The sequence below is a fragment of the Alligator mississippiensis genome, chromosome 1 (genome assembly GCF_030867095.1).
Source record: "Alligator mississippiensis isolate rAllMis1 chromosome 1, rAllMis1, whole genome shotgun sequence".
NCBI lineage: Eukaryota > Metazoa > Chordata > Crocodylia > Alligatoridae > Alligator > Alligator mississippiensis.
This window is the reverse complement of record NC_081824.1, coordinates 110,789,368-110,817,084: the sequence shown is the minus strand read 5'-3', so window position 1 is coordinate 110,817,084 and position 27,717 is coordinate 110,789,368. Positions and strand designations below refer to the sequence as shown.

Below are 27,717 nucleotides of genomic sequence, written 5' to 3'. Positions count from 1 at the left end.
TCCAGGTCCTTGTAACATTTCATAATCAATATCAAACATTACATCCATTATTCTCAAGTAGGAGACATATGTTGAGCTTCCTGGATGTGTTTTTTTCTCCCAATAAGTTGCTTTTATATGTTATGTGAAAATTTTTCCATCATCGCTAGTTAGGGCATCACAATCTAAGATATGTTTAAGAGACCAAAGGATAGCCACTTAAATTTTGCCTTATGTGATCATAATTGTATCATAGTTGTGGAGCAAGCTACCAAAATATAACAGTAATTATGTTTTGTGTGAAATAGGTTCTTATGTGTGAGTGTGCTAAAGGATCCAGTAACCTGCTTGTTTATGTCACAGATGAGTGCTTTTGGATGCCTTCTGTGCACTGGATTTCATCTCTTTGGAATGTAATAAAAGGAGTTTGCATTTATCTAGTTCATGATTTATGGCAGCCATTATGGCTGCTTAATTACCAGAACCATATGATGCTACAGGCTTGACTAAACCTTTTTGATTTTAACAGATAGTAGCACTTTGGACTTCCAGTGGCATGATTTATTAGAGGCAATACCAGTGACAGCAGGGTGTATTTTGAACATTACCATGATGATATGCAGGCAGAGGCAGACTAAAAGGTTATTTCCAGTCTGGAGAAAGGACTTCTTGTTCTTGTTGCTGAATTTAGAGCAGGGCTGTCCAACTGGTGGCCTGTAAGCCACATGCTGCTCACAAGGAATTAAGTTGTGCCCCCCAGGCTCCTGCTTCGCTGCTGTTTCCCTCTGTCATTTTGGCTGCAACCATGGCCAGAGTCTCAGGACTCCCTCACCGTCCTCCAGCTGCTGCTTCCTGCCTCTGCCATTGGGGCAGGGTAGTGCAGTAAGCAGTACAGGGAACTGAGGGTGAATATGGGGCACCACATGGGAGAGAAGGAGAATGGAGCTGCATGTGAGGAATTGTACCTGCATGGTGCAGCAGTGCAGGGTTGAGGGGAGAGGAATCACACTCACATGCCTGTAGATTGGAGCAAAGAGAATTGCACTGATGTGGCTGTATGGTACAGCGGGGAGGGGGGGCAGTGCCTGGAACACTGGTGGATGGGGTTGGGGTTTGCCCTCCTGGGTATGTGGTACAACAGGGAAAGGGGGGCAAAGTGTTTGCACAGCCTGCTGTCCTGTGGCTTGTCTGGAATGGCCCATACAGCTTGTAACCCATGCTCGCCCCCCTGGGGCCTTAACGAGTTGAATAGCTCCAGTTTAGAGTATATCATAGAGAAAAACATCTTGATTCAAAATTTGCCAGTGATGAAGAATCTCTTGTTACAGTGGTTAATTAGTCTTGCTGCTAAACATGTTCACCTTCATTCCAGTCAGATGCATCTAAATCAGTTATTCTCAACCAGGGTACCGTGACACCCTGGGATATAGCAGTTTATTGCTGCACAATATTAGCAGCACCTGAGGTCTCAAATAGGAATCCACTGTGTCAAAAACATTTCTGACTTGTTGGGGCCCAAGTTCTTTGCAACAGAAGAATTGCTCTGTTACTTTTCCATAGTGAAAAGAAAAGAGTGAAAACTAAGAGCTGGTGTTTTCTGAAGCATGCTTTGTGTCTAACAAGAGGTGCCTGGAATCCAAAAACATTGAGAACCACTGGTCTAAATTCAACTTCTTGCCACTGGAAGTTGCTTTATTTTTGTCTGTAAGGTTCAAGAGCCCATTATGAAAATTTTCTTCTCCACACAGGTATTTTTAGATTCTGGGCATATTACCACTTAACCTTCTCTTTGTTAACATAACTCTACTGAATTCCTTGAGTTTTTCACTTCCTTGAGTGTTTCTTTGAATTTCTTGAGTTATTTTGCTGCATCTTAGTGAATTTTTTATGAATCATCTATAATTTATCAACATTCTTCTTGAATTGTGGACATCCGAACAAGATACAATATCCCTGTAGCCATCACACCAGTGTCAATTATAAGGGTACCTAACCTCTGTGCTCCTACGTGATATCTAAATTCTTATACAGCCAAAGATCCCAATAGTCCTTTTGACCACAGCAGTGTAGTGGGAGCATGTGTTCAGCAAATTGTCCACCGTATCTCCCATATCTTTTTAAATGTCGCTGCTCACCAGGACAGCATTCATCTGTTAAGTATGGCCTCCTTTCTTTGTTTTTGGATGTATAACTTTATATCATATTATGATTATATCTGGCTCTGAATTAGTGACCTGTCCTCTTCAGGTCACTAGTTTACTGCTGTTCCAGCCTTTGGGTTTTTTGCAGACTTTCTCAGTAATGATTTTATATTTTCATTGACATCATTGATAAAATACTAAAATCGTAGAGCTAAGAGCTGCTCCTTGTGGGATCCTTTGTGGAAAAGTACTTGTTCACTTTCAATTCCCTATTTACATTTTGATATATGTCACTTAGCCATTTTGTAAATGGGGGCGCATATGCTGGATATATTATAAGCCTACTGCAAGAGACAGTCCGACTGTGATATCAAATTTGAAATATCAATTTGTTTACACTCTAGATTAACACAACTACTTAATTAATGTCAGTCTTTGACTATGCCCCTATTAAAGGCTATTCCATTTTAAACACCGTCATTGAACATGAGTTTGGGCTCAATGCAAGAGTAACTACATGAATTTCTATGGCCTGTGTTACACATTAGGTTAGACTAGATGATTTAATGGTCCCTTCTGGCCATAAAATCTCTGAATCTATGAAGTCATGAATTTGTCACTGTGATTATTCTGCCTCTTTGCCATCTTGAATCTTGATTTCAACACAACTGCAAATATGTACTAAATGAGAATACTTTCAGCAGACTTTAAATTGTTAGTGTATTTAGGATTTCCAGAACAAAGAGGAAATGGTAAGCTGGTTTATATAATGCCACGGGCTAATTCCTGGTAAAAGTGTACTAGAACAGTGTTACTCGGTACTGGCAACCAGGTAGATGTGTGATTTGCAGATTCTTTGATATTATACCCGGTGTACATGAAACTGTCTGTTGATAAAGCTGTGGGGTGAATGGGCCCAGATTGGAGCACAGTAATCTGCTGCTGAGGGGCAAGAGTAAAGGCAGATATCCAAAGAATATAGGTATGACTGTGACACTGATAGGACAGCACAAACTGCCTCCAATTCAAAAAGGAAAGTCTGATGTTGTCTCTGTATTAGCTTACATATATAGGGAAAATGCAACTTACAAAAACAGCTTGTTTCATCCCCTTCTGTTATATGACATAAAATTGTCTTTGCTTGCTTGATGCTACCTTATACTTATCATTGTCTTAGTTTGCTTATTTATATCTCTGTTGAGCTCATCCTTGGGTCTGCAAAGGCTATTCCTAACACAAGATCTGCTGGGGCAACTGAAAGATATCTACCACTCTTTCCCAATATCTGTGGCAGTATGGAGATGCTTCAGACTTGAAGCTACTCTGTCTTACACCAGCTTGTAACCCATTATCCCAGTTTGACCAAATCAGTTCTCTGAAGATGGCAAAAAGGTAAAGGAAAGCAAAAAGAAAAAGAAGGCCTTGCTTCATGGACAGCTGTCAGATGGTGATTGCTGTTGGTTGTTCAGATAAAAGTGAGATGGCGCTGTCTTTATCCAGAGATAGTGTCCCCCTTCAGTACCTTAGTGGACAATCTGGAAGACTGGATCAGGACATGAGGACTGATTCTTTCCAGTTCCCACATAAGATGGAAGTTCCCTTCTCCCCAGACACCAGGAACAAGTGTGAGTCAGCAGGTATTCACACCCAGGCCCATCTAAGACAGTGGTTGGCATCTCTTTAGGGCCGCAGGCTGGATTTACTTAGTTTGGGTTAAAGGCAGGCAGATGGGCAGGACCTGCTTCTGTCACTGCTTTTGCCAGTGGTGGCATTGGCATAGCACCCACTACCATTACTTTTCCTCACGGTAGCAGGAGAAAACTGTCATGCTGGTGCTTTTCCCCACAGCAGCTGGGGAAAGTGACTGCTGCCAGAGCTCCCCTCCACTGAATGCTGCTGTAGCCCCATGTCCACAGGCTGAATCAAATGTCTCTGCAGGCCAGATCCAGCCTCTAGGTCATAAATTGCCAATCCCTAATCTAGGACATGCAGTTATGCCTGAGTATTGTTTGTTGAAGTTTAATGCACTATAACAGTTTATAGACTATGGTGCGGAGCCAGCATTGAATGGGAACAAATAACAGGACAAACACAGAGTAAACAAATTGATGAACAAGTCCCTTTTGAAATGTCTCTCTGTATTTTATATTCTTTTATGAAAGATTATCCTGATTCAGTTTCTATTCATTGCTATGTTCATAGCGATGGATATGCAGAGAACTGGAAGATCTGTCCCCAGATTTCCCAAATTTCTTTCTTTCCTCTGGTCCTGAGCACACAGAATCTAATATAACTGCACACTTTAATTGGTTTATGCATGTGTTGTGGGAGACCGTCAAGCTTTCTCTGTTTCATTAATATTATTCATAATATTATATTTTATTCAAAATGTTATTCATAACAGTTTATTCATGGTATGAGTAACACACTAGTGTTCAGAGGCCCCAGTCTGAGTTGAGGCTGCCTTGTGGTCAGTGGTATGTAAGTATAGTTCAGATACCTCTTCTGAAGGAAGCAAAAGCTTAGTGGATCTATAACTATGAAGATTCTCTACCCTAAATGTGAAAGTTGAATAAAGCAGCACTGGGTCTCCTCCATCTTTGAGGTTTTATTAATCCTACACAGTGGGCTTGCTGTCACTCCACTTTATCCGCAGAGAACCCTGTATGCTATATTTATGAGGAGTCAAGAGGATGAAATCAAGGGATGAGTTCAGAACTTTCTCCACATGGTTGCTTCTCAAGGCTTTTTCATCCTCTTGAATGTACCCTGCATTCTGATCTGTTTTTTTCTCTCGACTACTTCCACAAGATGTTCCATGGTAGCTGTCCAAGGTACATCACTCTGGATATAAGGACCTGGCTTTCAGGTCCTACCTTCATTCTTCATTCAGATCCTATTTTCATTCATTCTACCTTCATTTCCATTTTCACAATAATATGCATACTCCTGATATGCATGTTTTTGCTGCACTGACATCTTTGCAGTCAAATAAAAGAGTCTTACCCCTGACTGTGTGTTGTAATAACATTTATTAATATACAATCCATGTGGATAAAGCAGAGTGCACAGAAGAGGAAGCTAGAGTTTGAAAACCATACACCATATTGCTTTCTTATTAGGAAGGTATGTATATGTCTAAGTTTTGAACACTATCTTTCTATTTTTTTCCCTCTGCTTAACTTTTCATTTTTGCTTCAGTCCAATTGGTAAAAGTACTGTAACCACCCAGTGATTTATGTATGTACTGTATTACTAAGGCAGGGGATTTAGATTGGCTGTTCTACTTCTCATTTCTGTTGATGCATTTTGCTTATAGTCTGCTTTTTGCTTTACTATAAGAAAAGTGAAGAGCCCTGTATTTGGGCAATGAAGTCATTGTTGTTGTTTAGTCTGTACTGAGATAGCACCTGTTGAGGTAGATTGAGTTGCTAATCAGGACCCATTGTGTACAGCACTGTAACAATCCATAACAGAAATATGTAACCTTACAACCTACATATAATACAAGTGAGAACAGGTAGAGACCCCAGGCAGGCTGGGGAATACTATGAAACACATGTAATGCTGGCCACCACACTGCAAAAGACCCTGGAATGAAGGGATCACTATGCTCTTGAGATTTACCCTTGCACCTTAGAATTTAAGGACTGTACTGTTGGTGACCTTGATATCTGCAAACTTATTCTGGCTGAGCTGAGTATGGCTAGATTTAGCTTTCTTTGGATCAGTAATCAGTTGAAAGATATGGTGTTAAGTGAATGAGGTGTCTCTCCTTTTATGGAAGGAACACAATACTTTTACCACACTGCTAACCTGCTGGTTCAGACCGCATAACAGGAAACAGGAATTAAAATTTGGTCTGCATGACCATCTCATGCAGAGAACTTTGGAAAGCTGACTTTTATGGGCTGACTCAATTTATACTGAGCTTCCAATGTATATACATCCCCTTTAGCTTGTGCCAGCACTGCATGCCTTCACCCAAGTCATATCATTTGAAGGTGGGTAGGCTTTCCAATGGCTCTTGAGCTACCTGTGATGCAATGCAGTGTGGGTCTTGGAAATAGCTTATTATAGAAGGCTAATGGCATGATGAGGGAGTTGTGGGGACTCAGGATCATCTTCCCAGAATGTCATTCCCTCAGTCTCGCTGTCTCTTTCGATAATTTCTAGAGTGTTTTTTTGAAAGCCTCAAATCCCTCACATTTTTTCTTCCCACCATCAGCATGAATACTGCAAAGTCATTCACTATGATTAAGTCTTATCTTGCTAGCAGGCCTCACAAATCATTTGCATGTGCACCATTAGGTGTTTGGATGCTGTAGAAATGTGAATATAGCAAGGAGACAAGAGTTGAATGAATGGAAGCTGCAGCAAACTGCCAGCAGTAGTGGGCCTATAGAGGCACACAAAGTGTCTATGAATATTGTTCATTAAAGAAAGTTGTTACTTAATAATTATGTTTTTATTTGGGTAACAAAATAAATGGGTAATGTGATTCTGTGTGAAGATCAAGGAATCAGGAGGGAAGAGGCAAAGAAAGTACAAGGCTATTTAAAGTACAGTGCCTGTGTAGGTTTGCATCAAGTTTGATGCACATGAATTTGCAGTTTTCTTTTTCTTCTTTTATTTCTCAGTTGTTCAGTCACTGGTAGTATTGAATGAACTTAGAGCATGGTAGTGTGTGGCTTTTTGGAGGTGATGGTTATGCAAACGTGAAAGTTGGTTGAAGAGATGTGGTATGCTGGAGTCAACAGTTATCTTGTGCAACATTTCCATCTGCTGCTCCACTAACTTCATAATCTCATGCATGTGTTTGTACACATTCCTCCCTTCCAGCCTCTCTTTAAACTTTTTGCTTTCTACTCTTGGTCTCCAGCTGTGTTATTTCTTGGCTGTGTCATTGCATTTCAGTAGCTCCATGAATACATCCTCCCTGAACCATCTCTTGTACTTCCTTATCAGGATCAGCCTTGTCCCTTATGTCAGAGGGGCACCTTTTGAGGACATTCCAGTCAAAGATGCTGATAAAAAAGATACAGAGCTTATAAGATTTAAAGTGGTAGCACAAAGGAAAAGGTATGTATAAAAATTCCTTTGTGCTATAAAGTTGTAATGATAAAAGTTGTTGGGATGGACTGCTTGCAGGGTTGTTCACTATGTGGCAATTTAATGACTACTGAGGAGGTAGGTAATTTTACTGAGGCAATAAAATTACCCTGTAATTTCCTCCTGGCCCAGGAGGAAGGCACATTAGGGAATCTCTGTAAGGACAGCACCATTACAGGCTGCTGTAGTTTTACCTGATACCTCACTGCTGAGGTGGCTGGGCCCAAAGAAAGCAGTTGCTGTAGGTGGCCAAAGTAGTATGGGTGAATGTCCTATGGTGTTGAAAGAAACAGGCAGTTATACCCAGGCATTTCAAAGGTAAGGGAGTTTTTACTTGAGCACTTTCTTGAGATCATCTCAGAGGGTCAAAAGTTCACTTGTATGATTATGAACAAAATTCGGGGTAAGGATGCCTGGGCTGCAGCCCAGCCATGGTGGGCAGAATCAGTCTGGAAGCCTGGAGATTAAGGCATCACATTTATTTCCCTTGCTCTCCCTCTTTGTTTGCTTCAACAAGTTGCATGAGTGAAATATCTGGGCCTAGGATCTTTGTGGATAGACCAATTCTATATGCCATCTTTTCCAGGAAAAACACCAGGCCAACTGTCTACCACTGTGGCAGGTCCACAAATCCCGCCTAGATCAACTGCACACACTGGCACTGTGGTCTACCTAAAACTACTACTGTACCACTGCAAGAGCGTAGGCAGCAACCGCATGTACACAAAACACTGACTGGACAGTCATTACTGCACAGTCATTGAGTACTTGTATAAATACCAGAGTTATTGGTAGTTATACAAGTTATTGGTACTAACTCTTGTATAAGTACCAGAGTTACTGTGCAGTAAAAGCTGAATAGCCTTTTTGCAATGCTGACTGCACAGTAGTTCCTTACTACTGCGAAGTAGTGTCACATCATTACTGCAAGGTCAGCATCTCATGTAGACATGACCACTATGTAGCTGAGGGCTCAAATCTCTAAACCTTTATGGTTAACCGTCCTGCAGACCTCCATTAAATGAACTGGGACTGGTTGCCCCAGCATTTTTGTTGTTTTGTGCACGCAGGAAGTCGAATCGTTTTCAAAACAGCTAGAGCAGAATACTGGGGAAAGAAGACCATGCACTTGGGGTGGTGGGGGAGGCAGTGCTTACCTAAGCTGCCCTCTCCTCCTTTGCTGCTCTCTATCCACTCGGAGGGGCTCTGGCTTTGATTGTCCTGTTTGGAATAGTAGCTGCCTGTCCAGGGGAGAAGTTAGTTTGTTTTAGTGCCTCCAGCCTTCTTATCTAAGGGTTATCCTTCTCCTTGCTGTAGGATGCAGATGTTCCCTCCTTGGGGTCCTATGAGGAGTCCCCAGTTGCATCCAGAATGGCAGCTTGGTCTCTACTAAGAATTGCATGAGGTGCCTTTCAGAAGGGGCAGGTCATGGAGGCAAGTCCAAATCAAGATCACCTTCTGGTGGATCCTTTGCACCTCTCTCATCCCATTCCTAACCAGTGATCTGTGTATCTCCTGCTTTTGTCTCATATATATCTTAATTATATACTGTGGTTCCTTTGGTTTCCACAGATCTGGGATTGCACAACACCCTTTTCTCACAGACTTCTTCTTTACTCCAGATAGGAGCATGAAGTTTCCGTGCACATTTCTGTTTGTGGGAAGCCATACCATTTTGCTGGCATGGTTGGCAGGAAAAGAGGATTTTCTAAAACAAAGAGAGGTGGAACTTTTTTGGTGGGCAGAAGGACATATCATTTTGAATAACTAATCCCACATTAGATACTGGGTGAATTGTTAATTACTAGCGGGAGAGTTTCCTAAAATTGTCAGTGTAAACACAGTCTAGAAGACCATCTTTCTCAATCTTTTCCTGTTTTATTAGGTACACAAGTACAATTGTACTTTAGATAAGTAAAAGAAATCTTGAGAGGCATATTAAAAAAACCTCAGCTGGGCAATGCCTTTAGCATATTGTTGATCCTTTTTCAATAATAACAATATCTGCTTTTTCATGAACAAACGGTTAATTTGCTATAAGACTACCCAGAAATACTGAATATATTTTTCAAGTTACAGAGAAAAAGATACTTGGGTCATGCCTTGCCCCCTTCCCTCCCCAGGGCCAGACCACACGTCCCTTCCTCCTGGCAGGGCCAGGCCATGCCCCCTTCCTTCGCACTAGGGCTGGGCCATGCCCCTTTCCCCTGTTGCCAGGGCTGGGCCATCCCCCTTTCCTCTCCATAGGCTGGTTGGAGCTCCTTTCCTCTGCGGGGCTGAGTTGGGGCTAGCCTGTCCCCTCTTGCCACAACCTCTATGCAGCCAGATGGTGCCTGCTGTGCCTCCATTAAATTGGGAGCACTGGCTGAATCTGGCCCATTGACAGAATGGGCACTGGCAATCCATCCACTAGTCAAAAGTTTGGACACCAGTGGGTTAGGCAATGGATTTATATAGGATGACTTGGTTAGATATGACCCAGCCTCAGGCAGGTGGTTGGACTAGATGATCTCTGAATTTCCCTTCTAGCCCTACCTTTCTACGATTCTAGGATTCTGTGATTCTAAGTATATCCACAGAGTACCTGCACACAACTTTACATGTGCCAAGTAGACATCATAATCTGAAAATCATGCCAGAAAAATCTGTTATAATCTGTTTTGCTCTTAAATTAATTTTCCCTCCTTCAATTTTTCCCTTCTCTTTTTGTTCTCACTCAGTCTGAGTGAGTCTCTTCTTTGACCTCACACTTTCTTTCATCTTCCATACACTATTTTACGACTCTTTTGCTATGCTGAATATATCTCCAATATATGCCTCTTTTTCTCTCCTTTCACTTGGGTTTAAGATTATCAGAGGAAGGAGGAAAGTTCAGTTTGTTCATTTTTATACCATTCCTAATTAGTTTGTTACAAATTCAGTTTCTATGACTTTTAGTATGTATTAGCTGTAGGCAATTTAACATACCAAAAATATGATAAATTGTTTTTTATGGAATATAAGAAGCCTGGAAATAAAAGGATAGCATGTGTACATAACAGAAAAGCTTATGCCCAAATTCCAGCTGGGCATAATCACCTTATTTTAATTGCCTTTGTTGCATTTTTCATGATTTTCACCTATAACATCATGTTACTGATGCAGTTAAACAGCTGCTTTAATTCATTAGAGGTTGATGTGTGCCCCGGGTATAGTTTATTATAAGTAGAACAGAATAAAATGTAACATATAAACACAAATGTTTTTTATTAAAATGTTCGTATCCTGACTCTAAAAATGACATTAGCATTTGCAGAAAAAAAAGGCTGGAGAAAAAAAATAGTTTCTTCACAATCCTCAAAAAATGTATGTTTGTTATCTCATTTATTTATTTATTTTTGTAATGAGAAATTGTTATACAGTTTTCATCTTTAATTTTTAAAGAACTGCAGGGCATACTGAAGAAGTCAGAGCTGAAAAGTTCCTTATGTCTAAAGAGGTTCTGAGTTCTGTGATGGGCAAGAGGGAAAAATGGGTAATTAAGCAGAGCTATATTACTGTCTCCAGTACTTTGTGGGTGGATCTACATGAGACACTAAGGCGCAGTGGCAACAAGTTACTGTGCCGTAACTCATTGGTACCGCGCAGTAGTGTTCCTGGGCACTAACCATGCAGTGCTGCTACTGTGCAGTAGTAACAAGCTACTGCACAGCAACTCATTGCTTTAGCACAGTTGCATCAGGAAAATGCCATGTGGCGATATTACTGTGCAGTAATGCCAGTTACTGCACAATCATTTAATACTTGCATAAGTGAGTACTAAATGACTGTGCAGTAGCAACTGCACAGTCCACCACATGTGTAGATGTGGCCACTGTTTTAAGAAAGTTTCCAGTGCCTTTCCTGTAGTAAAAGTGGGAAGCTGATCCTCTCAAGATTCAGCTCCTTATTCATCTTTGAGTTTGGACTCCTGCCTTAGGAAGACTTATTTTCTCATTATATAAAAAAACACTGCCAAACTTCTTATCTTGATGAGATGTTGGCTCTGCATCTTGTATTAATGGATCATCAATACAGAAAAAAAAAATTAAACCACCAGCCTCTTACATTTTCAAAATATAATACATTAATTTTATTACTTTAAACTTCCGTTTCTCTGGATTCATCAGGTTCCTGTAACTCATAGGTACCCAGTTAGGAAGCTAATACATTTTAATTGCTCCATTATACTGTTGTGTCTTCAGCATTCACATTCAGTCACCATTCACTGTTTCTTCAAGAGCTGGTTCCAAACTGTAACTCTGTGTTTTGGTACACCCTCTCCTAATTCTGCACCTCCTAGCTCAAATTGAAATCTGCATTGGGCTCAAACTGGAATTCTGAACCTGAGTTATTATAGGTCCACTGATAGTTGCTTCTGGTTTTTATGTTATCAACTTTAGTTTAGCACTGTTCTCATTTGCTATGAGAACTACCCTCAAAAGGCTGTAATGCATAGGGCTATTGTGTATGGTAGACTTAGCAATTGTGTTCTGATCCTTGAGGTTCATGGTCTACAAACTTCAATCTTTTAGCGAACAAAACTGGCTTTGGTTTTGGACACGGTTGTTTTCTCCTCTTGCTGGAGAAGGACAGTCTAAATGTCTTGGCTGCCTGTGGGACAGAAATTCACTGTGCAAGAGAAGGGCACCCCATCTAAGAAAGATCAAGACTGTTGATAGCTCTGTCCTATGTTAGAGATTGTGCAGAGTTGGGATATATTAAAATTTGCTGTAGAGCTGCATAGGAGACAAGGAATGCTTCAGAAGGAGCATTCTGAATCAGTACATTCTCAGTACATTCCTTCCTGGCCTGACCCATTTAGTTGTCAGGCTAAATTGGTGCTTGGCAGAAGCAGAGGATGTGAGTTGTCATTGTTCTCCACTACTGCTACCTCTAATAATAGATTCTCCATCACTAGTAGCCATGAATCCCAGTATATGCTGGAGGAATCTTTGTGGATATACTAAGTGATGCTGAAGCTGCACTAAAAGTATGAGCTTGTATTAAACTGAGAGACAAAGGGCCAAATTTATATGCTTCCAGTAAACCTAAATGGGCTGTAGGTGGATTTTAGACACACAGCTCACAAAAAGTAATCCAAATTGGCTTGACTCCAGTGGTTGAAGAACTTCTTAGGCACTTAAAAATCAAAAGTGCCTCTATTTTGCTCCTACAAAGGGATACCTGTCATAGTAATGGTGGTGCCCAGTGGTGTAACTTAGGGAGGGGTGACCAGGGCAGCTGTCCCAGCCCAACTTGGGAGAGAAGAGCAGGTGCAAAAAAAAAAATGACTGCTGCTATAGCCACATGATCACAGAGGCAGTATAGCAGCAACCAGGAGTTGCCACTGCCTGCATGTGGCAGCTGCCCTGGGCACCTGGCTGTGTTGTTATGCTTCTGGTTGTGCCCACATTTTGCACAATAGCATAGCAGCTAGAGCACTCACTCAAGAAGTGGGAGACCCAGATTCATTATCCTCCTTTGCCTGAGAGGCTGTTTTAGCTTATAATTAAGTGGCCCAGCAGGCAGTTCTAGAAGCCAGAGTTTTCCAGGATCATATCTTCTTTCTAAGCACATCTCCTGCTCTAGAGGAGTGGGTATAGAGAACATATCTTAGAAGCTGTTAATATTCTGTCTATTCCATCCAAGGGTTCACCAGGCACAGAAAATCCCTGGGTGTAGAGTAGTTCAAAGAAAATAGAGCACAAAGCAGGATCTGACCCATTTTTCATTATTCTATAGTCAGTGTTATCTACTCAGACAGCATAAATGACTATGAGTGACTCTGGTAACCCATCCTTCTTGGAGTATAGCAAACAGTCCAAGCAAACCATTTGCAAACAACCCAGCAGGTTAAAATTAGTCAATCAAATGATTTAGTTAATACTTGTGAATATATGATACACCCACAGACATTAGAACTGCTTTGCACATTTGAACAAAAAAAAAGGGCTAAACCTATGAGAGAACTTATTTCCATCAAATTATTCCACCAGCTCTAGTTTTAACATTTATTTTTATTTTTTTTCCTTACTGAAAAGGAACCAGTTTTGGGAACTGCTGGTTTCTGATTCCCTCTTTGGTTTTAGTCACTTAAGTTAGTCTAGTCTACCATACTGGGGTGTCACTGAGGGTCATACAACTGTTCTTGTGCAAACTTGAAGCCAGTATGTTTGGATACCAGCACTGGTGTAGCCACATGAACCCAACTATGACTATGCATAAGGATAGTGTTATTGCAGCTATATTGCTGTACAACTGTGTAAACCAGACTAAAGCTAACTCCAATATGTGTGTGCAAGCTACAGTCATACTTCTGGATTGCAGTCTAAACTCTGAATGAAATCCTGACACCACTCAGGGTAATGGCAAAGCTTTCATTGACTTAAGTGATACCAGATATTGTCATCTGTCTCATTTTTCCCCATTTGAAAAATGAGGTAATGGTGCTTACCTTTAGGACTGTTGTAAGGATTCTGTATTTGCTGTTTGTGAAATGTTCTTATATGAAAAATGAAGTCAACTATAGTAGCTATATTATTTTGCCTTGCATGGAATTTCTGTTATGTCTCCAGCTCAATATCTATGCAAAGTGCTGTTTTAAAAAACGAGGCTGAGTTAGATACATCTGAAGTGACATTTTCGATGTAATTCTTCTTTTTTTTTTATAGCAGTCATTGAAAAGAAGAGGGAGCAAAGACTTGCAGAAATCAGAAAAAAAGTCACAACAGACACCCACAGAGGTATGGTGAATGATACCTCAACTTATGCCTTCCTTGAATCTAAGTCAATTAAGATGACTTGAGTACCTGGCCCTATAGTGTTTGTGGTGGTATATTTTATTATATCATATTGCTGAAAGGTGTATGGGAAACTTGGGCCCAAATCTGCAGTTTTAACATTAATTCAGTCCTATAGTGAAAGCCATACAAATTGGGCCTGTCCATGGTGCCTCATGGTCTCAGGGGTCCAGGTTGTAGAATCAGGGTGAAAAACAAAACTCCCATTAAGTAAATGAGCATTTTACCTAGTTCAGGACTTTTGTGTGCTGATTTGAGAGTTTTTGGGTCGCAAGTAGCTTTAATTTTATTTATTCAGCTTTTGGATATAGAATTTTAAAATGTATAATCTCACTCTTCAATTTCCACCCCTTATTTTACTAAAAAATCTCATTCTTTCATACCAGACTTTCACACATATTTAGGGATATTCATATCAAAGAAAGTAGATATATGTTTTTAAATATAATCTCACTCCTTAGGAGTAGAACAGTATTAACAATAGTAATCTTTTAGCATCTGAAATTTTGATCACTTTTATTGTTAAACTTAAAAATTTTATTTGACTTCTCAATGTAAAAGTCATTTGTGATGTCAGATTATTATTTCTTTACTGACATCAAGTGAATGCTAAATCTTTCATTTCTTTTCGTAAGGAGGACAATGAAGATCTGAAATGCCAATTGCAGTTTGTCAAAGAAGAAGCTGCCTTGATGAGGAAAAAAATGGCTAAAATTGATAAGGAGAAAGACAGATTTGAACATGAACTGCAAAAATATAGATCATTTTATGGGGATCTAGACAGCCCCTTACCAAAAGGAGAAGCAGGTGGACCCCCAACCACCAGAGAAGCAGAACTCAAACTTCGATTGAGACTAGTAGAGGAAGAAGCCAACATCCTTGGAAGAAAAATAGTGGAACTAGAAGTAGAAAACAGAGGACTGAAAGCAGAGCTTGATGATTTAAGGGGAGATGATTTCTCAGGGACAGCAAACCCACTCATGGGGGAGCAGAGTGAATCCCTCTCAGAGTTACGGCAGCATTTGCAGCTAGTTGAAGATGAAACAGAATTGCTGCGAAGAAACTTGGCTGACCTGGAGGAGCAGAACAAACGCGTCACAGCTGAGCTAAACAAGTACAAGTATAAGTCTGGTGCCCATGAGAGTTCAAGGCATCATGATAATGCCAAGACAGAAGCACTGCAGGAAGAGCTAAAAGCTGCCCGGATGCAAATCAATGAGCTTAGTGGCAAAGTCATGCAACTTCAGTATGAGAACAGGGTATTAATGTCCAACATGCAACGCTATGATTTGGCCTCTCACCTTGGGATCCGAGGCAGCCCCAGAGACAGTGATGCTGAAAGTGATGCGGGAAAAAAAGAAAGCGATGATGATTCCCGCCCTCCTCACCGAAAGAGGGAAGGGCCCATTGGGGGAGAAAGTGACTCTGAGGAGGTACGCAACATCCGGTGCCTGACTCCCACAAGGTCTTTTTATCCAACCCCAACAGGGTGGCAGAAAAACTTCACTGATCGGCAGCAGATGAAGGACATCCGCTCAGAAGCTGAGCGACTAGGAAAGACAATAGATCGTCTGATTTCTGACACAAGTACCATTATAACAGAGGCAAGAATTTATGTGGCCAATGGAGATCTGTTCGGACTGATGGATGAAGAAGATGATGGTAGCAGAATACGGGAGCATGAGCTTCTTTATCGGATCAATGCACAGATGAAGGCATTTAGGAAAGAACTCCAGACTTTCATCGACAGACTAGAAGTTCCAAAATCATCAGATGACCGAAGTTCAGACGAACCTTTGTCAGTGAGTCAGGTAGACTTTTACTTATTATGGCCTACAGGTAAAAAGGGACTGCCAAACAATTTCAACCAAAAATTTCATCTATGGCACCTTAAATTTATGATAGTATCATGGGCAGAGTCTCTTGTTTCTAAATATCTGTGGTTTAATTTTAAATCTCCCAGTCTACCACAAGGGACCTCACTCTACAAATGGAGTCATTTGGGCTACTCATGTGAGTAATGGCTATTTTATGTGATTGTAGGATTGGTTTTACATTAAAAAAATATAACTGAAGATACTATTGCTGTAGAAGGGCGTGTTTACATATGCAATTAATGTGAATCAGTAAACTCCTGAATTTATTGCTCTCAAGATTATTGGTCGTGGGTGTGCCATTTGAATGTGCTCCTGGGAGTAATAAATTCTAGGGCAATAAACTGTGGAGTTTACTGCCATTTGAATGCATGCCCAGAAGTACAACACACTGAGCTGGGATGGAGCAACCCCAGGTGGCAGGGAACCCAAGGGGTCAGCCTGCCAGCTCAGAGATGCTCCCCCCGGCTCAATGTGTTGTGGAGGGGCTGGCGGGGGCATGAGGGTACTTTAATGTAGCCAGCAGGCAACTCCCACCAGCTAGCCTGCTAACTAGCAGGCAGCTTCCGCACTGAAGCACACTCATGTCCCAGCTACCCAGGGCAGCATCTACATGCGCCCTGTGGTGGAGCTATTTAGTAAATTAGTTTACTCCAGCTTAATAAGGGTATATATGTAGGTGCCAAGATGTTTACTAAGCAGTTAATTAGTCAACTGTGCAGTAAAGATGCACCCAGAAACAGCAAATTTGTCTCCTTTGGCAATTTTTTTTGGCTTGTACAAGCACTTGCCAGAGTTGCACCATCATCACTAGTAAGGACATGGAGCAAATATTCTTTTGTGTTAGAGGACAGTATTTAATAATAGTGCCGTTGGTCTAATAAAAGATATCACATCTGCCCAGAGAACCTTGCCTGCTGATGATAAGAAAAACAACCATTTTAGTATCAGCTCCTACTGAAAAACAGGAAGAAACCGTCAAGAAAAGAAGCAAATGGAGACATTACCAGGGGAGAAAAGTTTATTGCCACAATTATAAGAGTGTATATCAAACAACAGGGATTAATTAACATGAAAAATTACTTTCCAGATGCACAGAAGGGTATTGTAGGAGATGAACAGAGATGTTTTGATAATAGCTTAGCCTGTTAGTTCATCAAGTGTAATTTGCATCTATTAATGGCCAATTCCGACTCAACAGTAGAAGAAGAACAAAACCAGTGCAACCAAAATCCTGCATATTACATACAGGGTGCATCTACACATGCAAGAGCTGTTGGGTGGGTTTACTTTATAGCAAATCTTACCCCACATCCTCACGTGTGTAGACACCTGCCTATGGTGGGTTTGCATTGCAGTAATTGACTCTAGAGTAAACCCACCCCAGGTGGGCATCTATCTACACATGTGGGGGTGAGAAAGCAGATTTGTTGCTCCTGGCAGCAGTTTGGTCCTGCCCTCTCTGGCCCTGCACCGGCCCCTGAAGTAGCCAGGGGGAGCTCTAGGCTCCCCTTGGGTACTAGCCCAGGGGCTGGCAGGGAACATGGGGCCAGGAGACTGCTATCTCCTGGTGGGGGTTGGGAGATTGCTCCCTGTACTTGGGAGCTGCCTGCTGTCAGGGTGCCAGGTGCCAGGTGGGGACAATGTCCTTCTGCCCCAGCAGCAGGGAGCTCCTGGCCCCTGATTGGGGTCAGGAGGCTTGGAAAGAGCTGTAGCGGGGTCCACTGCTAGCTGCCTTACTGGCAGATCAGGGCAGGGGGCTGGGATCTACCCCCACAGCTCCTCCCAAGCCCTACACCTCAATCACCCAGTCAGGACACAGGGCTGGGACCTGTCCCTGACCAATATAGTTCTCAGCCAGCTCTGGGCTGCATGGGCGGTCCCTGGCTAGCTCTGGGCTGCACATCCAGACTTTTCCATGCAGCCTGGGGCTGGCCAGAAACTGTTCTGGTCAGGAGCAGGTCCCAGCCAGGCTGGGAGATTGTTCCCAGCCCCCACTCTGTGATTGCAGTTGCAGAGTGGGGGCTGGGAACTCCCTGCTTCTGGGGCAGGAGGACATTGTCCCCACCCTGGCTCCAGTGGTGGAGCCTGCCCTGGTAGTAGGCAGCTCCTGGAGGCAGGGAGAAATCTCCCACCCCCTATTGCCTGGCTGACCAGAAGCATGTTTGCTCCCAATCAGCCATCCATATATGCCGTACTGCGCATGAACTAATCGCAAGTAAATTTGCTACTTGTATTTACAGGTAGTAAATTTACTCATGATCAGAGCAAATTACTGTGCTGTAAGAGTCTGAATGTGTAGATGGTGATGCTTACTGCACAGTAATTTGCTCTAATCATGAGTAAAGCATCTCGTGTAGATGCGCCCACAGTATTGTTCCATACAGAATCTGGGGAGGAAATTCCTTGGTGATCCTCATGATTATCATCTTATGACCTGATGAATAAAATCTAACTACTTTTATCTTAGCATGCATGCATCTTATCATACAAATGTTGTTATTACAAATAGCATTGTCCAGATTTTCTAGTAAGTCTCTTATTATGTTTTGGCAACTTTATGCAGTCCTACTAGTTGTACCATCAAAACTGTTGCTATGGAAAGCTGAAAGTATTTTTTTTCTTTTTTGTATACCGACTAATTAGGTTTTTATTTCTTTATATGAGAAAGCCACAGGCATAGTGGACACATTTACATATATGCCTTAATGTGCAGTAGTGCCAGTGCACACGTTTTTGATGCTAATGCACAGTAAACTAATTCCACTGCGCGTTATTGCATTAGCACTATCTGCCACACTAAAGCACAGTAGAATTAGTCTATTGCACTTGTTGCATCTCCTGTAGATACACCCAACGGGCACATCCAAATGAGTGCGTTTGTGCGGTATGTGGTGCCGCAAACATGTTTGCAGCACCACATAACACACAGTCTGGTGTTCTCCATGCTGCAAGAGTGTGCTGCCTGAGTGTGTACTGCTCTGGTTTTTTTCTGTGTGTTTCTTTTGATCCCTGGATATCTAGGGGTCAAAAAAACCCACAGAAAAATAACCCAAAGCAGCACATGCTTGGGCAGCATGAGCTGCTGAAAAGTGGAGCTGGGCTGCTTGGAGCTGTGCCGTGGCTACTGGCCGGGCTCCACCTGGCAGGATTGCCATGGCTGCAACCCCTGGAGGCCCCCAGGACCCCAGGTGAGGCTGCTGGGGCCAGCCCAGTGCTGGCCCCAGCCTCCCCTACCCCACCCGGGGAAACTTGTTGTGCACCAAAGTACACATGGCACTGGCATTCCCTGGGGACAAGTAGCAGTGGCACAAGGTGCACTGCCGCTACGTGTCCCCAGGGAAGTAAACATTCATGCACATCTGGATGCACCCGGTGAATTTAAAGCTATAAGTGCCCTGCATGAGATCAAAAGAAAAAAGCATAGCATGTTCATGGCCTGATCTAGCAAATGGTCTGTGCTCATAGAGTTCCCATAAACCTAAAGGATGACTGCTGCATAGAGCTTTTGAAGGACTAGCCTCATGCAGTATAAAATTACTGAGAATTTTCTCTAAAATAACAAATGCAGCTGTTTAGATTTAGTCATTTTGGAACTTGCCCTTGCAAATGGGTTGCATGTAGAAAGCAAATGGGACGTTGATGCAAAGTGCATTCACAGGTTTAGGATCAGATTCACTGCTTACTCTGTTAAAACATTAGACTTGCTGTTTCATAAATTAACTGTTCTCTTTCTCTCTGTATTTACTTTCCCAGATGTTCCAGCCTATCATTTTACTTATTCTCATCCTTGTATTATTTTCATCCCTTTCTTACACAACAATATTTAAACTTGTCTTCCTCTTTACACTATTTTTTGTACTGTAAACCTTTCATCATTTACTGTTCATTGTAGTATTATTTTCAGTTTGTTTATTTTGTTCACCCTCCAAGATCAGAGATATAGTTTCTGTAATAGCCACTGCTGTAAAAACACTGAAGACTACTTGTTTGCAGAAAAACCAAACCAAACCAAACCAAACCAAAAAAGCAAAACCAAACCAAAAAAAGCCACCCAACTGAATAAGAATTCTTCTCACCAAGATATTACAGGTAAGCTAGTAGAAAGTAGATTTTTTTTCTGGTTTTATATTTTGGAATAAAAATGTTATTGAGAAATTAAGCCAATATATCTAATCTTTATTAGATCTTATGGAAATAGAAGCAAAACCGAATTGCTAGGGTCACTTTACATTTTCCCCTAAAAAATTTGGTTCATAAACACAAATGAACATCTAAGCTAACCTTAATATGTATTCTGTGATTGTACTACACTGCTTTTGTGCAGGTTGTATAGTTTTGCAACTATAGGACAGTGGAGTTTCACAGCACTGTGTAATACGTGTTTGATACCCAAATACTGCTAGCACTAGTAGGAACAGTGATTCTCAGCCAAGGTTCTGTGGCACCCCAGAGTGCCTTGAGACCCTTTCAAGGATGCTACGTGGTGCCACACAGTGTTAGTGCTGTCAGGTGTGCAGACATGATTCACAAGATAAACCCAGAGTTTTCGAATAGGAATCTATAATATTAAAACATTCTGACCTGTTGTGGTCTCTCTTGAGTTTTTTGCAACTGAAGAATTGCTCTATTATTTTTCTGTAGTTGAAAAAAGAGTGAAAACTAAGAACTGGCATTTTGCAAAGGGGACCTTGAATCTATCGAGGGATGCCTTGAGTCTAAAAAAATTGAGAACCACTGTCCATGTCTACATGAGATGCTGACTGCACGGTCGTTACTGCGCAGTTGTTTTGTACTTGTTTATACAAGTACAAAATGACTGCTCAGTAACCCCAGTTACTGCTCTGTAGCACCAATGAACACCTTTTTGTGACACTACCGCGCAGTAGCCTAATGCTACTGTGCAGTAGCGTTGTGTCACGGTTGTTGCCACATGACACTACTGCGCAGTAGTAGCAGGCTACTGCGCAGTCAGTGTCTCATGTAGATACAGCCACTGAGTAGGAATTTTGCATTTAGTCTATCACACTTGTATGGGTGTCACCTGAGAAGAGAGAAACACTTTCAGCACCCATTAAAACTACTCAAGGTAGTGGGTGCCCAGCTTTTTTCAGGAACAGCCTTTTTATGTGATATTTGTACCCTGTTACTGTGGTGATATTGTGGAGCCATGGGGTGAGTTAAAATTAGGGTGATGCAAAATAATACAATTTTTTTTTTAAAACTTGGCTAAATCAGTAGTGGGTCTGTGGAAGGTTCCTCTGCCCTATGCCAGTGATTCTCTAGTGAACGCCCATCAGCCTTATCCTGTTGTGCCTTTTCTGTTGGTCATTGACCCTTGCCCTTTGCCGCTTACCTTTTCTGCAAACTTGCTGCTGGCTCACTTCACTGTGGCTTGACTTTTCAATATGACATACTTTCCCAGTTCTAGGATTAAGGATAAAATCAGGAACTGGTGGCCAGTGGAACTGAGTCACAAGAGGAGGACATACCAAAGTATGAAAGAACTTTGCTGCAAGAGCCCTTATCATATACATGTACAACAATAACAAAGCATAACAAAGCCCATTTCAATCAAAACTCCTAACCTAATCTAATCTAGAAATGTACTCTTAATTATGGAGATACTTTTTGCCATTGCTTTTTAAGGATGTGGACACACTTAGATTATTTAAATACAATTCAAACCACAAGTTTCCAGACCTACAAGCCAATTTAGAGTCATTTAAACCTCCAAGAACATATAAAACTATACCTGGATAATTTGGTATTATTTTGAGCCACTTCTCTGTGAACCAGTTCAGTGTTATGTGCAGATGCCAAACTTCCCATGACCGGTGTCTGGTCAGTAGTCTGAATAGCCCACACTGCAATGCTCTTCAGAACCCTCCTTTGCCCCCCTAAAGCCTAATTCCCTGCAAGGCAACTGGTTGATCTAGAAATAGTTGCCCTTGATTCTGGGCAACAATAACAGTTAATGGGCCAGTTCATATTGACTAAGCATAGAATGGACAGTCATTCTGTGGTATTAAATGCTCATTGTGCAGTGGCTCACTTTTTCTCACTAGCAATCGATTGCTGTTACCATTAAAGATGCACCCACTCACCTTCCCTCACAGTGTGTCTGTGGAGGTGAATCAAAATTAAGAGTCTTCCTAGGGATAGTCATTTTAAAGGTGCAGCATGAGACAGAGATCTTGGGTAGCTCCTGGAATACCCAATCACCCTTGAAATGTAGAAGTAAGGGTCCAGAAGGCCCTACCCAGTCCAGCCAAAACCCCAGGCGCTGGCCACTGTGAGGCATGCTGGGGTGGGTACTCACTTCCACCCCCTGGGGCAGTTTGACAGTACTGCAAAGTCTGCAAGGTGACCATTTTACTTGAAACCCCTGGTAGTGTACATATGGCCATCTCTGAACTGTGACAGTTGTAAACTAGTCCCCAGTCAGTGACATTCTTGCAATAGTTCAAGTTGTTATGTGTTTTCCCATCCTAAGTTATTGAGAGGTCTGTAGATTCTCTGGAATGTGCACCAGGGAAGGATATAGTTGCATGGACAACTCGGGTTCTTTGGCCCAAGAAAATATTTCATCAAGGGTTGCTGGTTCTGGAGATGCTCTTCTTCTCTACCCCCAGTTGAGGAAAACATCATTTTCAAACGGACAGTCACTTAGGACTTGGAATATTTTATTTTTTATTTTGGCCTAGGAATATCATTCTAAAGGGTCCCCTTTCTTTTTCTCTGTTAACTTTCTGAGAAACATTTTTTCTCATGTTTGCAGTTACAAAAACCTATCCAGGCTGAACCTTGTGCAAAAGGAATTTAGCACAAAGGGCTTTCTTTTTGTTTTAAATTTCATATTTTGCATTAGGGGAAATCATCTGTCTGTTTTAAGTATTACTGACTTAATCCCATAAACAAATTCAAATTTAAATTTGAATCGGTCTCTGAAATTCTGAGCAACTGGACTATTGTAAAGTATGGCTACCTACATCTCTTATTTAACAAGGATGTCAGACAGGTATAGAGGGCCTGATTCTAAACTCTTCTTAGATGTCATTGGTGTGAAAGCAAAATCTGGTTTAGGAAATCATTACCTTAACTATGAATTTTCTTGATTGGTGTATATTTCATGTTCCTGTTAAGTTTTATATCACAGTACTCCAAAATACTATATATCCTAGTAAACAATGTGCCAGGGTTTCTATACTATTACTATGCTTACAAAAAAACCCCAGTGTATTAGTGTCCTTACTACCAAAGTTAAGTTCACACAGTTCCATTGAATGTGCTTCAGAAGTGATTTGGAAATGATTTGCTCCTTTAGAATTCAGGAATAGTGAGGGATCTAATGATACCTTGAAATTGCAAACCATTGAATCAAGGGATGGGAATGCTCTCCATATCCAGAGAATTTATGGCTCCATCAATTTCTCTTGATGCTTTCCCTGGCTTGCCAGTATTGTGCCAATTTTGTTTTGAACTGAGATTAGATCATTTAATGCTCTAACTCAATTAGGGACTAGGAAACAAATGTATGTTCAGATTCTGTAAAGTACTGCTTTATGCCAGCTAAGGACCGGGCCTATAGAACTGAATATCATCAACATAACATATGGTAATCCAAATCATCTAATGATCTTTCCAGAGGCCATGTGTGTGTGTGTGTGTGTGTGTGTGTGTGTGTAACAAAGGGGATGATGAGGTGGAACTCTGAAGGACTTTGCACATAGAAGTCTTTAAGAAGAACAAGCAGATGTCCGTTGCATGTTTCTGCCCCTGCTCCCCCCAGGAAGGATGAATGGTACACTGATCTTGTATTCACCATGTGTCAGCAGATAAGTTTATAGCCCCCCTCCCCCACCCCATTACTTACTTCACTATCAAAGCTAATGTCCAACCAAAGAAGCGCAGTCTCCATGTCATGCCCAAGTCTAACTCTAGATTGGAGGGAGACCAAGAAGCTAGAAGAATCTAGGGTAGCTAAGTCATCAGCTTCTCAGTCATTGATGTTGAAAAAGAAAATGAAAAAAAAAGTGTGGAACTGCTGTAATACCATGAGCACAGTGCTAAACACTGCCCATGTCTACACATGCATTTACTGTGCAGTAACTTACTGCTCAGTAAGCAGTTTCTATGCCAGTATCTACACATGCAGGCGTTACAGTGCAGTAAAGTCCCAAGTCAGTCCAAACACACAGGGTTACTGCTCAGTAAGATGTCTACATGTGCCTTACTTTGCAGTAACTACTGAGGCCCAAGTCAGCGTAAGTTGTCCTAGTTACTGCACAGTACAGGCATACACACTGCGCAGTAACCTAAGTTACAAAAAACCTACATTACTAAGCAGTAACTGTGCACATGTAGATGTGCCCACAGTGTCACAGAACCAAGTCAAGCAACAAAAGAAATGTTTATAGGGGAATATAATTAATAGACATTTGGAGGATTGGATCAAATTGGACTATTGGAGGACTGGACCAAAAGAAAGCTCATGAAGTTTATTAAGGACAAGTGCAATGTCTTGCGCTTAGGAAGGAACAACTCCATGCAGTGGTACAGACTGGGGGCTGACTGGCTAAGCAGCAGCTCTGCAGAAAAGGACCTGGGTGTTACAGTGGACAATAAGCTGAATATGAGCCAGCAGTGTGCCCTTGTTGCCAAGAAGGCTAACAGTATACTGGGCTGTGTTAGTAGGAGTGTTTCCAGCAGTGTTCTCATCTATTTGGCACTGGTGAGGCCACATCTGGAGTACTGTGTCCAGTTTTGTGTCCCCCACTACAGAAAGGATATGAGACAAATTGGAGAGTCCAGTGGAGGGCAACAAAAACAGAGCTGGGGAACATGACTTATGAGGAGAGTCTGAGGGACCTGGGCTTATTTAGTTTGGAGAAGAAAAGACCCGGGGGGGGGGAGGTTAATAACAGCCTTCAACTACCAGAAGGGTGGTTACAAAGAGGATGGAACAATGGCCTCAAGTTGCAGCAAGAGAAGTTTAGGTTAGATATTAGGAAAGTCTTAGATTTCATAGACATTAGCGATGGAAGCATTTCTCACTAGTAGGGTAGTAAAGTACTAGAACAGGTTATCTGGAGAGGTTGTGGAGTCTCCATCTTTAGAGGTTTTTAACAGCTGGGTAGACAAAGTCTCTGTTGGGATGATCTAGTTGGGGATGGTCCTGTATGAGTAAGGGGTTGGATTAGATGACCTCCTGAGGTCCCTTCCAACGTTCATTTTCTATGATTCTATGATTCTTCATTGCAACATTTTTAGGCCATTTTCTAACCTTACACAAATTTCCACCAGAGCAGATTCTGGATATACGTTTCTTTTAATACAACCAGGGCATATCTACACGTGTGTGTTTGCTGTGCAGTAACCAAAATTACTGCACAGTACTGGCTTGTGTCTACATATGCATGCCCATACTACACAGTAAATATGGTGACTTATGCCTACTTGAGCGTAAATTTGATACCTGCATTATGCAAGTATCAAACTTATGCCCGATTAGTTACTGCGCCATAACGCATGTGTAGATGCCTTACTGCGCAGTTACATTGTGTGTGTGGACTGACTTGGGACTAATTTCAGTCCCAAGTCAGTCCACATGCAGTGTTAATGCGCTTTAATGCCTGCTCTTGTAGATGCCGGTCTATTCCTGCTTACTGCACAGTATTTTACTGTGCAGTAAATTTAAGCTGAAGTAAATGTACATGTAGACATGTCCCCAGAGAATCTTAATTAAGTCTGTTTTTGTTTAAGAGTCATATCTTTTAAGACCTTTGAATTATAAACAACCGCAATGTTTCCTAAATTCTTGCTACTAAGTTACTTAGGTGTATGAAAAAGAAGCATTGCCTTGAAGAAGCATCTTCAGGAACAGGGATATATCTTTCATCTGAAAATATCTGTGCCCCCAGCTCTAGGTTACAGCTATAACAAGATAAGTGTCTGCTGACACATGTCACCAATGCTTCAGAATCAGAACTAGGAGAAAGCAGAAGCCATGATGCAGAAATACACCCAGCAGTTGGAAAATATAAAATTGCTAAAAGCATGACTGTCTGAACATGTATTATAAAACAAGCTGAACTGTACATGAACTTCAGGAGTTGTTTACACAAATAAGCAGAGCCTTTAAATTTAGCACATCATTTCCTCTAATCACCAGAGAGAGGTATTAGCCTTGTTAGTATAAAGTCAGGAAGAAAGCTAGAGTGCACCTCATACTAACTGAATCAGAGGTGCATACGCTTTTGTGAGTCACAGTTTACTTCATTAGTTGTTTGGAAAAAAACATGCACAGAGCAGGCTATCAAGTGGAATTAGCAATATAAATACAAAAAACAGGGAAGGAGGGAGAAAGAGGGAGAGAGGGCAATGCTGAGAGTCAGAGGAGGTTGGAGAGAACAATAAACCATGAAAACTATAGGGACATAAAAACGAATCCAGGTAATACAATAAGAATCTCCAGTCCCTATTATGACCATATTTAACACAATCCTGTCTAGATGATTTCTTGTTCTGCAATTTACTATTTAAGTCTATTTTTAAAATTCCATTGTTTAATAACAGCTTCTCTGAAGTCAGCGGGAGAATGTCCAGGGGAGCTGAAGTGTTTTAACACAGTTTTTGTACATTTGTGGACTTGATGTCTGCTTAATGTCCATGCATCTGTCATGTAGGGATTACCCCATCTGTCCAATATAGACAGCAAGGAGGCACTGTGTATAGGTGATGGTGTATATCATGCTGGTAGAGGAGCAGGTGAATGAACCTTGAATGTTATATTCTGTGTTATTTGTTCCAATGATGATGTAGTCTGTGCTAATAAGGGGGCACAACTGACATCTGGGTCCACTGCAAGGCCTGGTGCCTTGGTGACAATAGGAGTTAGATAGTCTGTGGCTGGAGACATGCTGTTTGAGGCTGGGGAGCTGCCTGTAAGCCAGGACAGGTTTTTCCCCCCCATGGCTACCTCAAGATGATCGTCATTTTCCAGGAGGTGTTGGAAGTCATCAATGATGTGTCCATGGTGTTCAAGCTGGGGGCTGTAGGTGACAACCAGGGGAATTCTGTTATTCTTGTCATAGGGCTGGTATTGTACCAGGCTGGAGTAAGGGTTGAGTCTGCCTCTATTGATTTCCGTGGCTACAGTTTTAGGATTGTATTGTAAGTGTAAGAATCCTTGCTCCAGATCCTTAAGGTTTATATTCTGACCAGGAGCAGGCACTGGAAGGAGGAAATTGTGCACTGCTACCACTGTCCTTGGTCAAGCCTGGCACTCCATGCAGCTGCTCCCCACAGCTCCCACCTAGAGCAGAACAGGAGCAGCTTTAGAACTCCTCTATGCTACTCTCAGGTCAGCCAGGGATAGCGGCAGCAATGTTGGTATGGTGGCAGATACCCCTCCCCTTCCGCTTTGTGAGCCTGCTCCATGCCTGGCACCCTGCTGTCTACTGGGGGCTCCAACCAGACTTCATCCCCATTTAACGATGGTCTATGGGGTGGATTGCCACAACACTACTTTACTAAATCCTAGATCCACCCATGGGTATGTCCAGCACACCTCCTGAGCAAGCCTAAACAAGTTGTTGAAAAACAAGTCCTGCCCACTCATGCCATCTGCACACCAAATTCATCTGGTGAAAACACATAGACGATTATTGTTGATGGTAGCACCTCAGCTCTGGACCCCCTCTCCTTTGCAGCCTGTCAGAACCTGAGCCTGGGCATCTTCAGGAGGCATTGTCAGACTTTTCATATGGGCAGGCTTTGAGCAGGAGG

The 27,717-nt window shown here is 41.8% G+C and overlaps 1 protein-coding gene across 4 annotated transcripts in view; it reads left to right on the top strand.

The window, feature by feature from the left end:
• MTCL3 (MTCL family member 3) overlaps nt 1-27,717 on the top strand; it is a 73,146-nt gene that overhangs the window by 24,340 nt on the left and 21,089 nt on the right. For 3 of the 4 annotated variants that reach the window (XM_059712884.1, XM_059712877.1, XM_019479586.2), the window contains 3 exons: nt 13,925-13,996; nt 14,689-15,864; nt 19,684-20,019. In XM_059712884.1, coding sequence (XP_059568867.1) covers nt 13,925-13,996; nt 14,689-15,864; nt 19,684-19,794 — 1,359 coding nt within the window. In that variant the 3' untranslated portion in view covers nt 19,795-20,019. Of the gene's footprint in view, nt 1-13,924; nt 13,997-14,688; nt 15,865-19,683; nt 20,020-27,717 lie in introns of those variants that run through there. The other variant, XM_019479583.2, reaches the window with a different exon arrangement.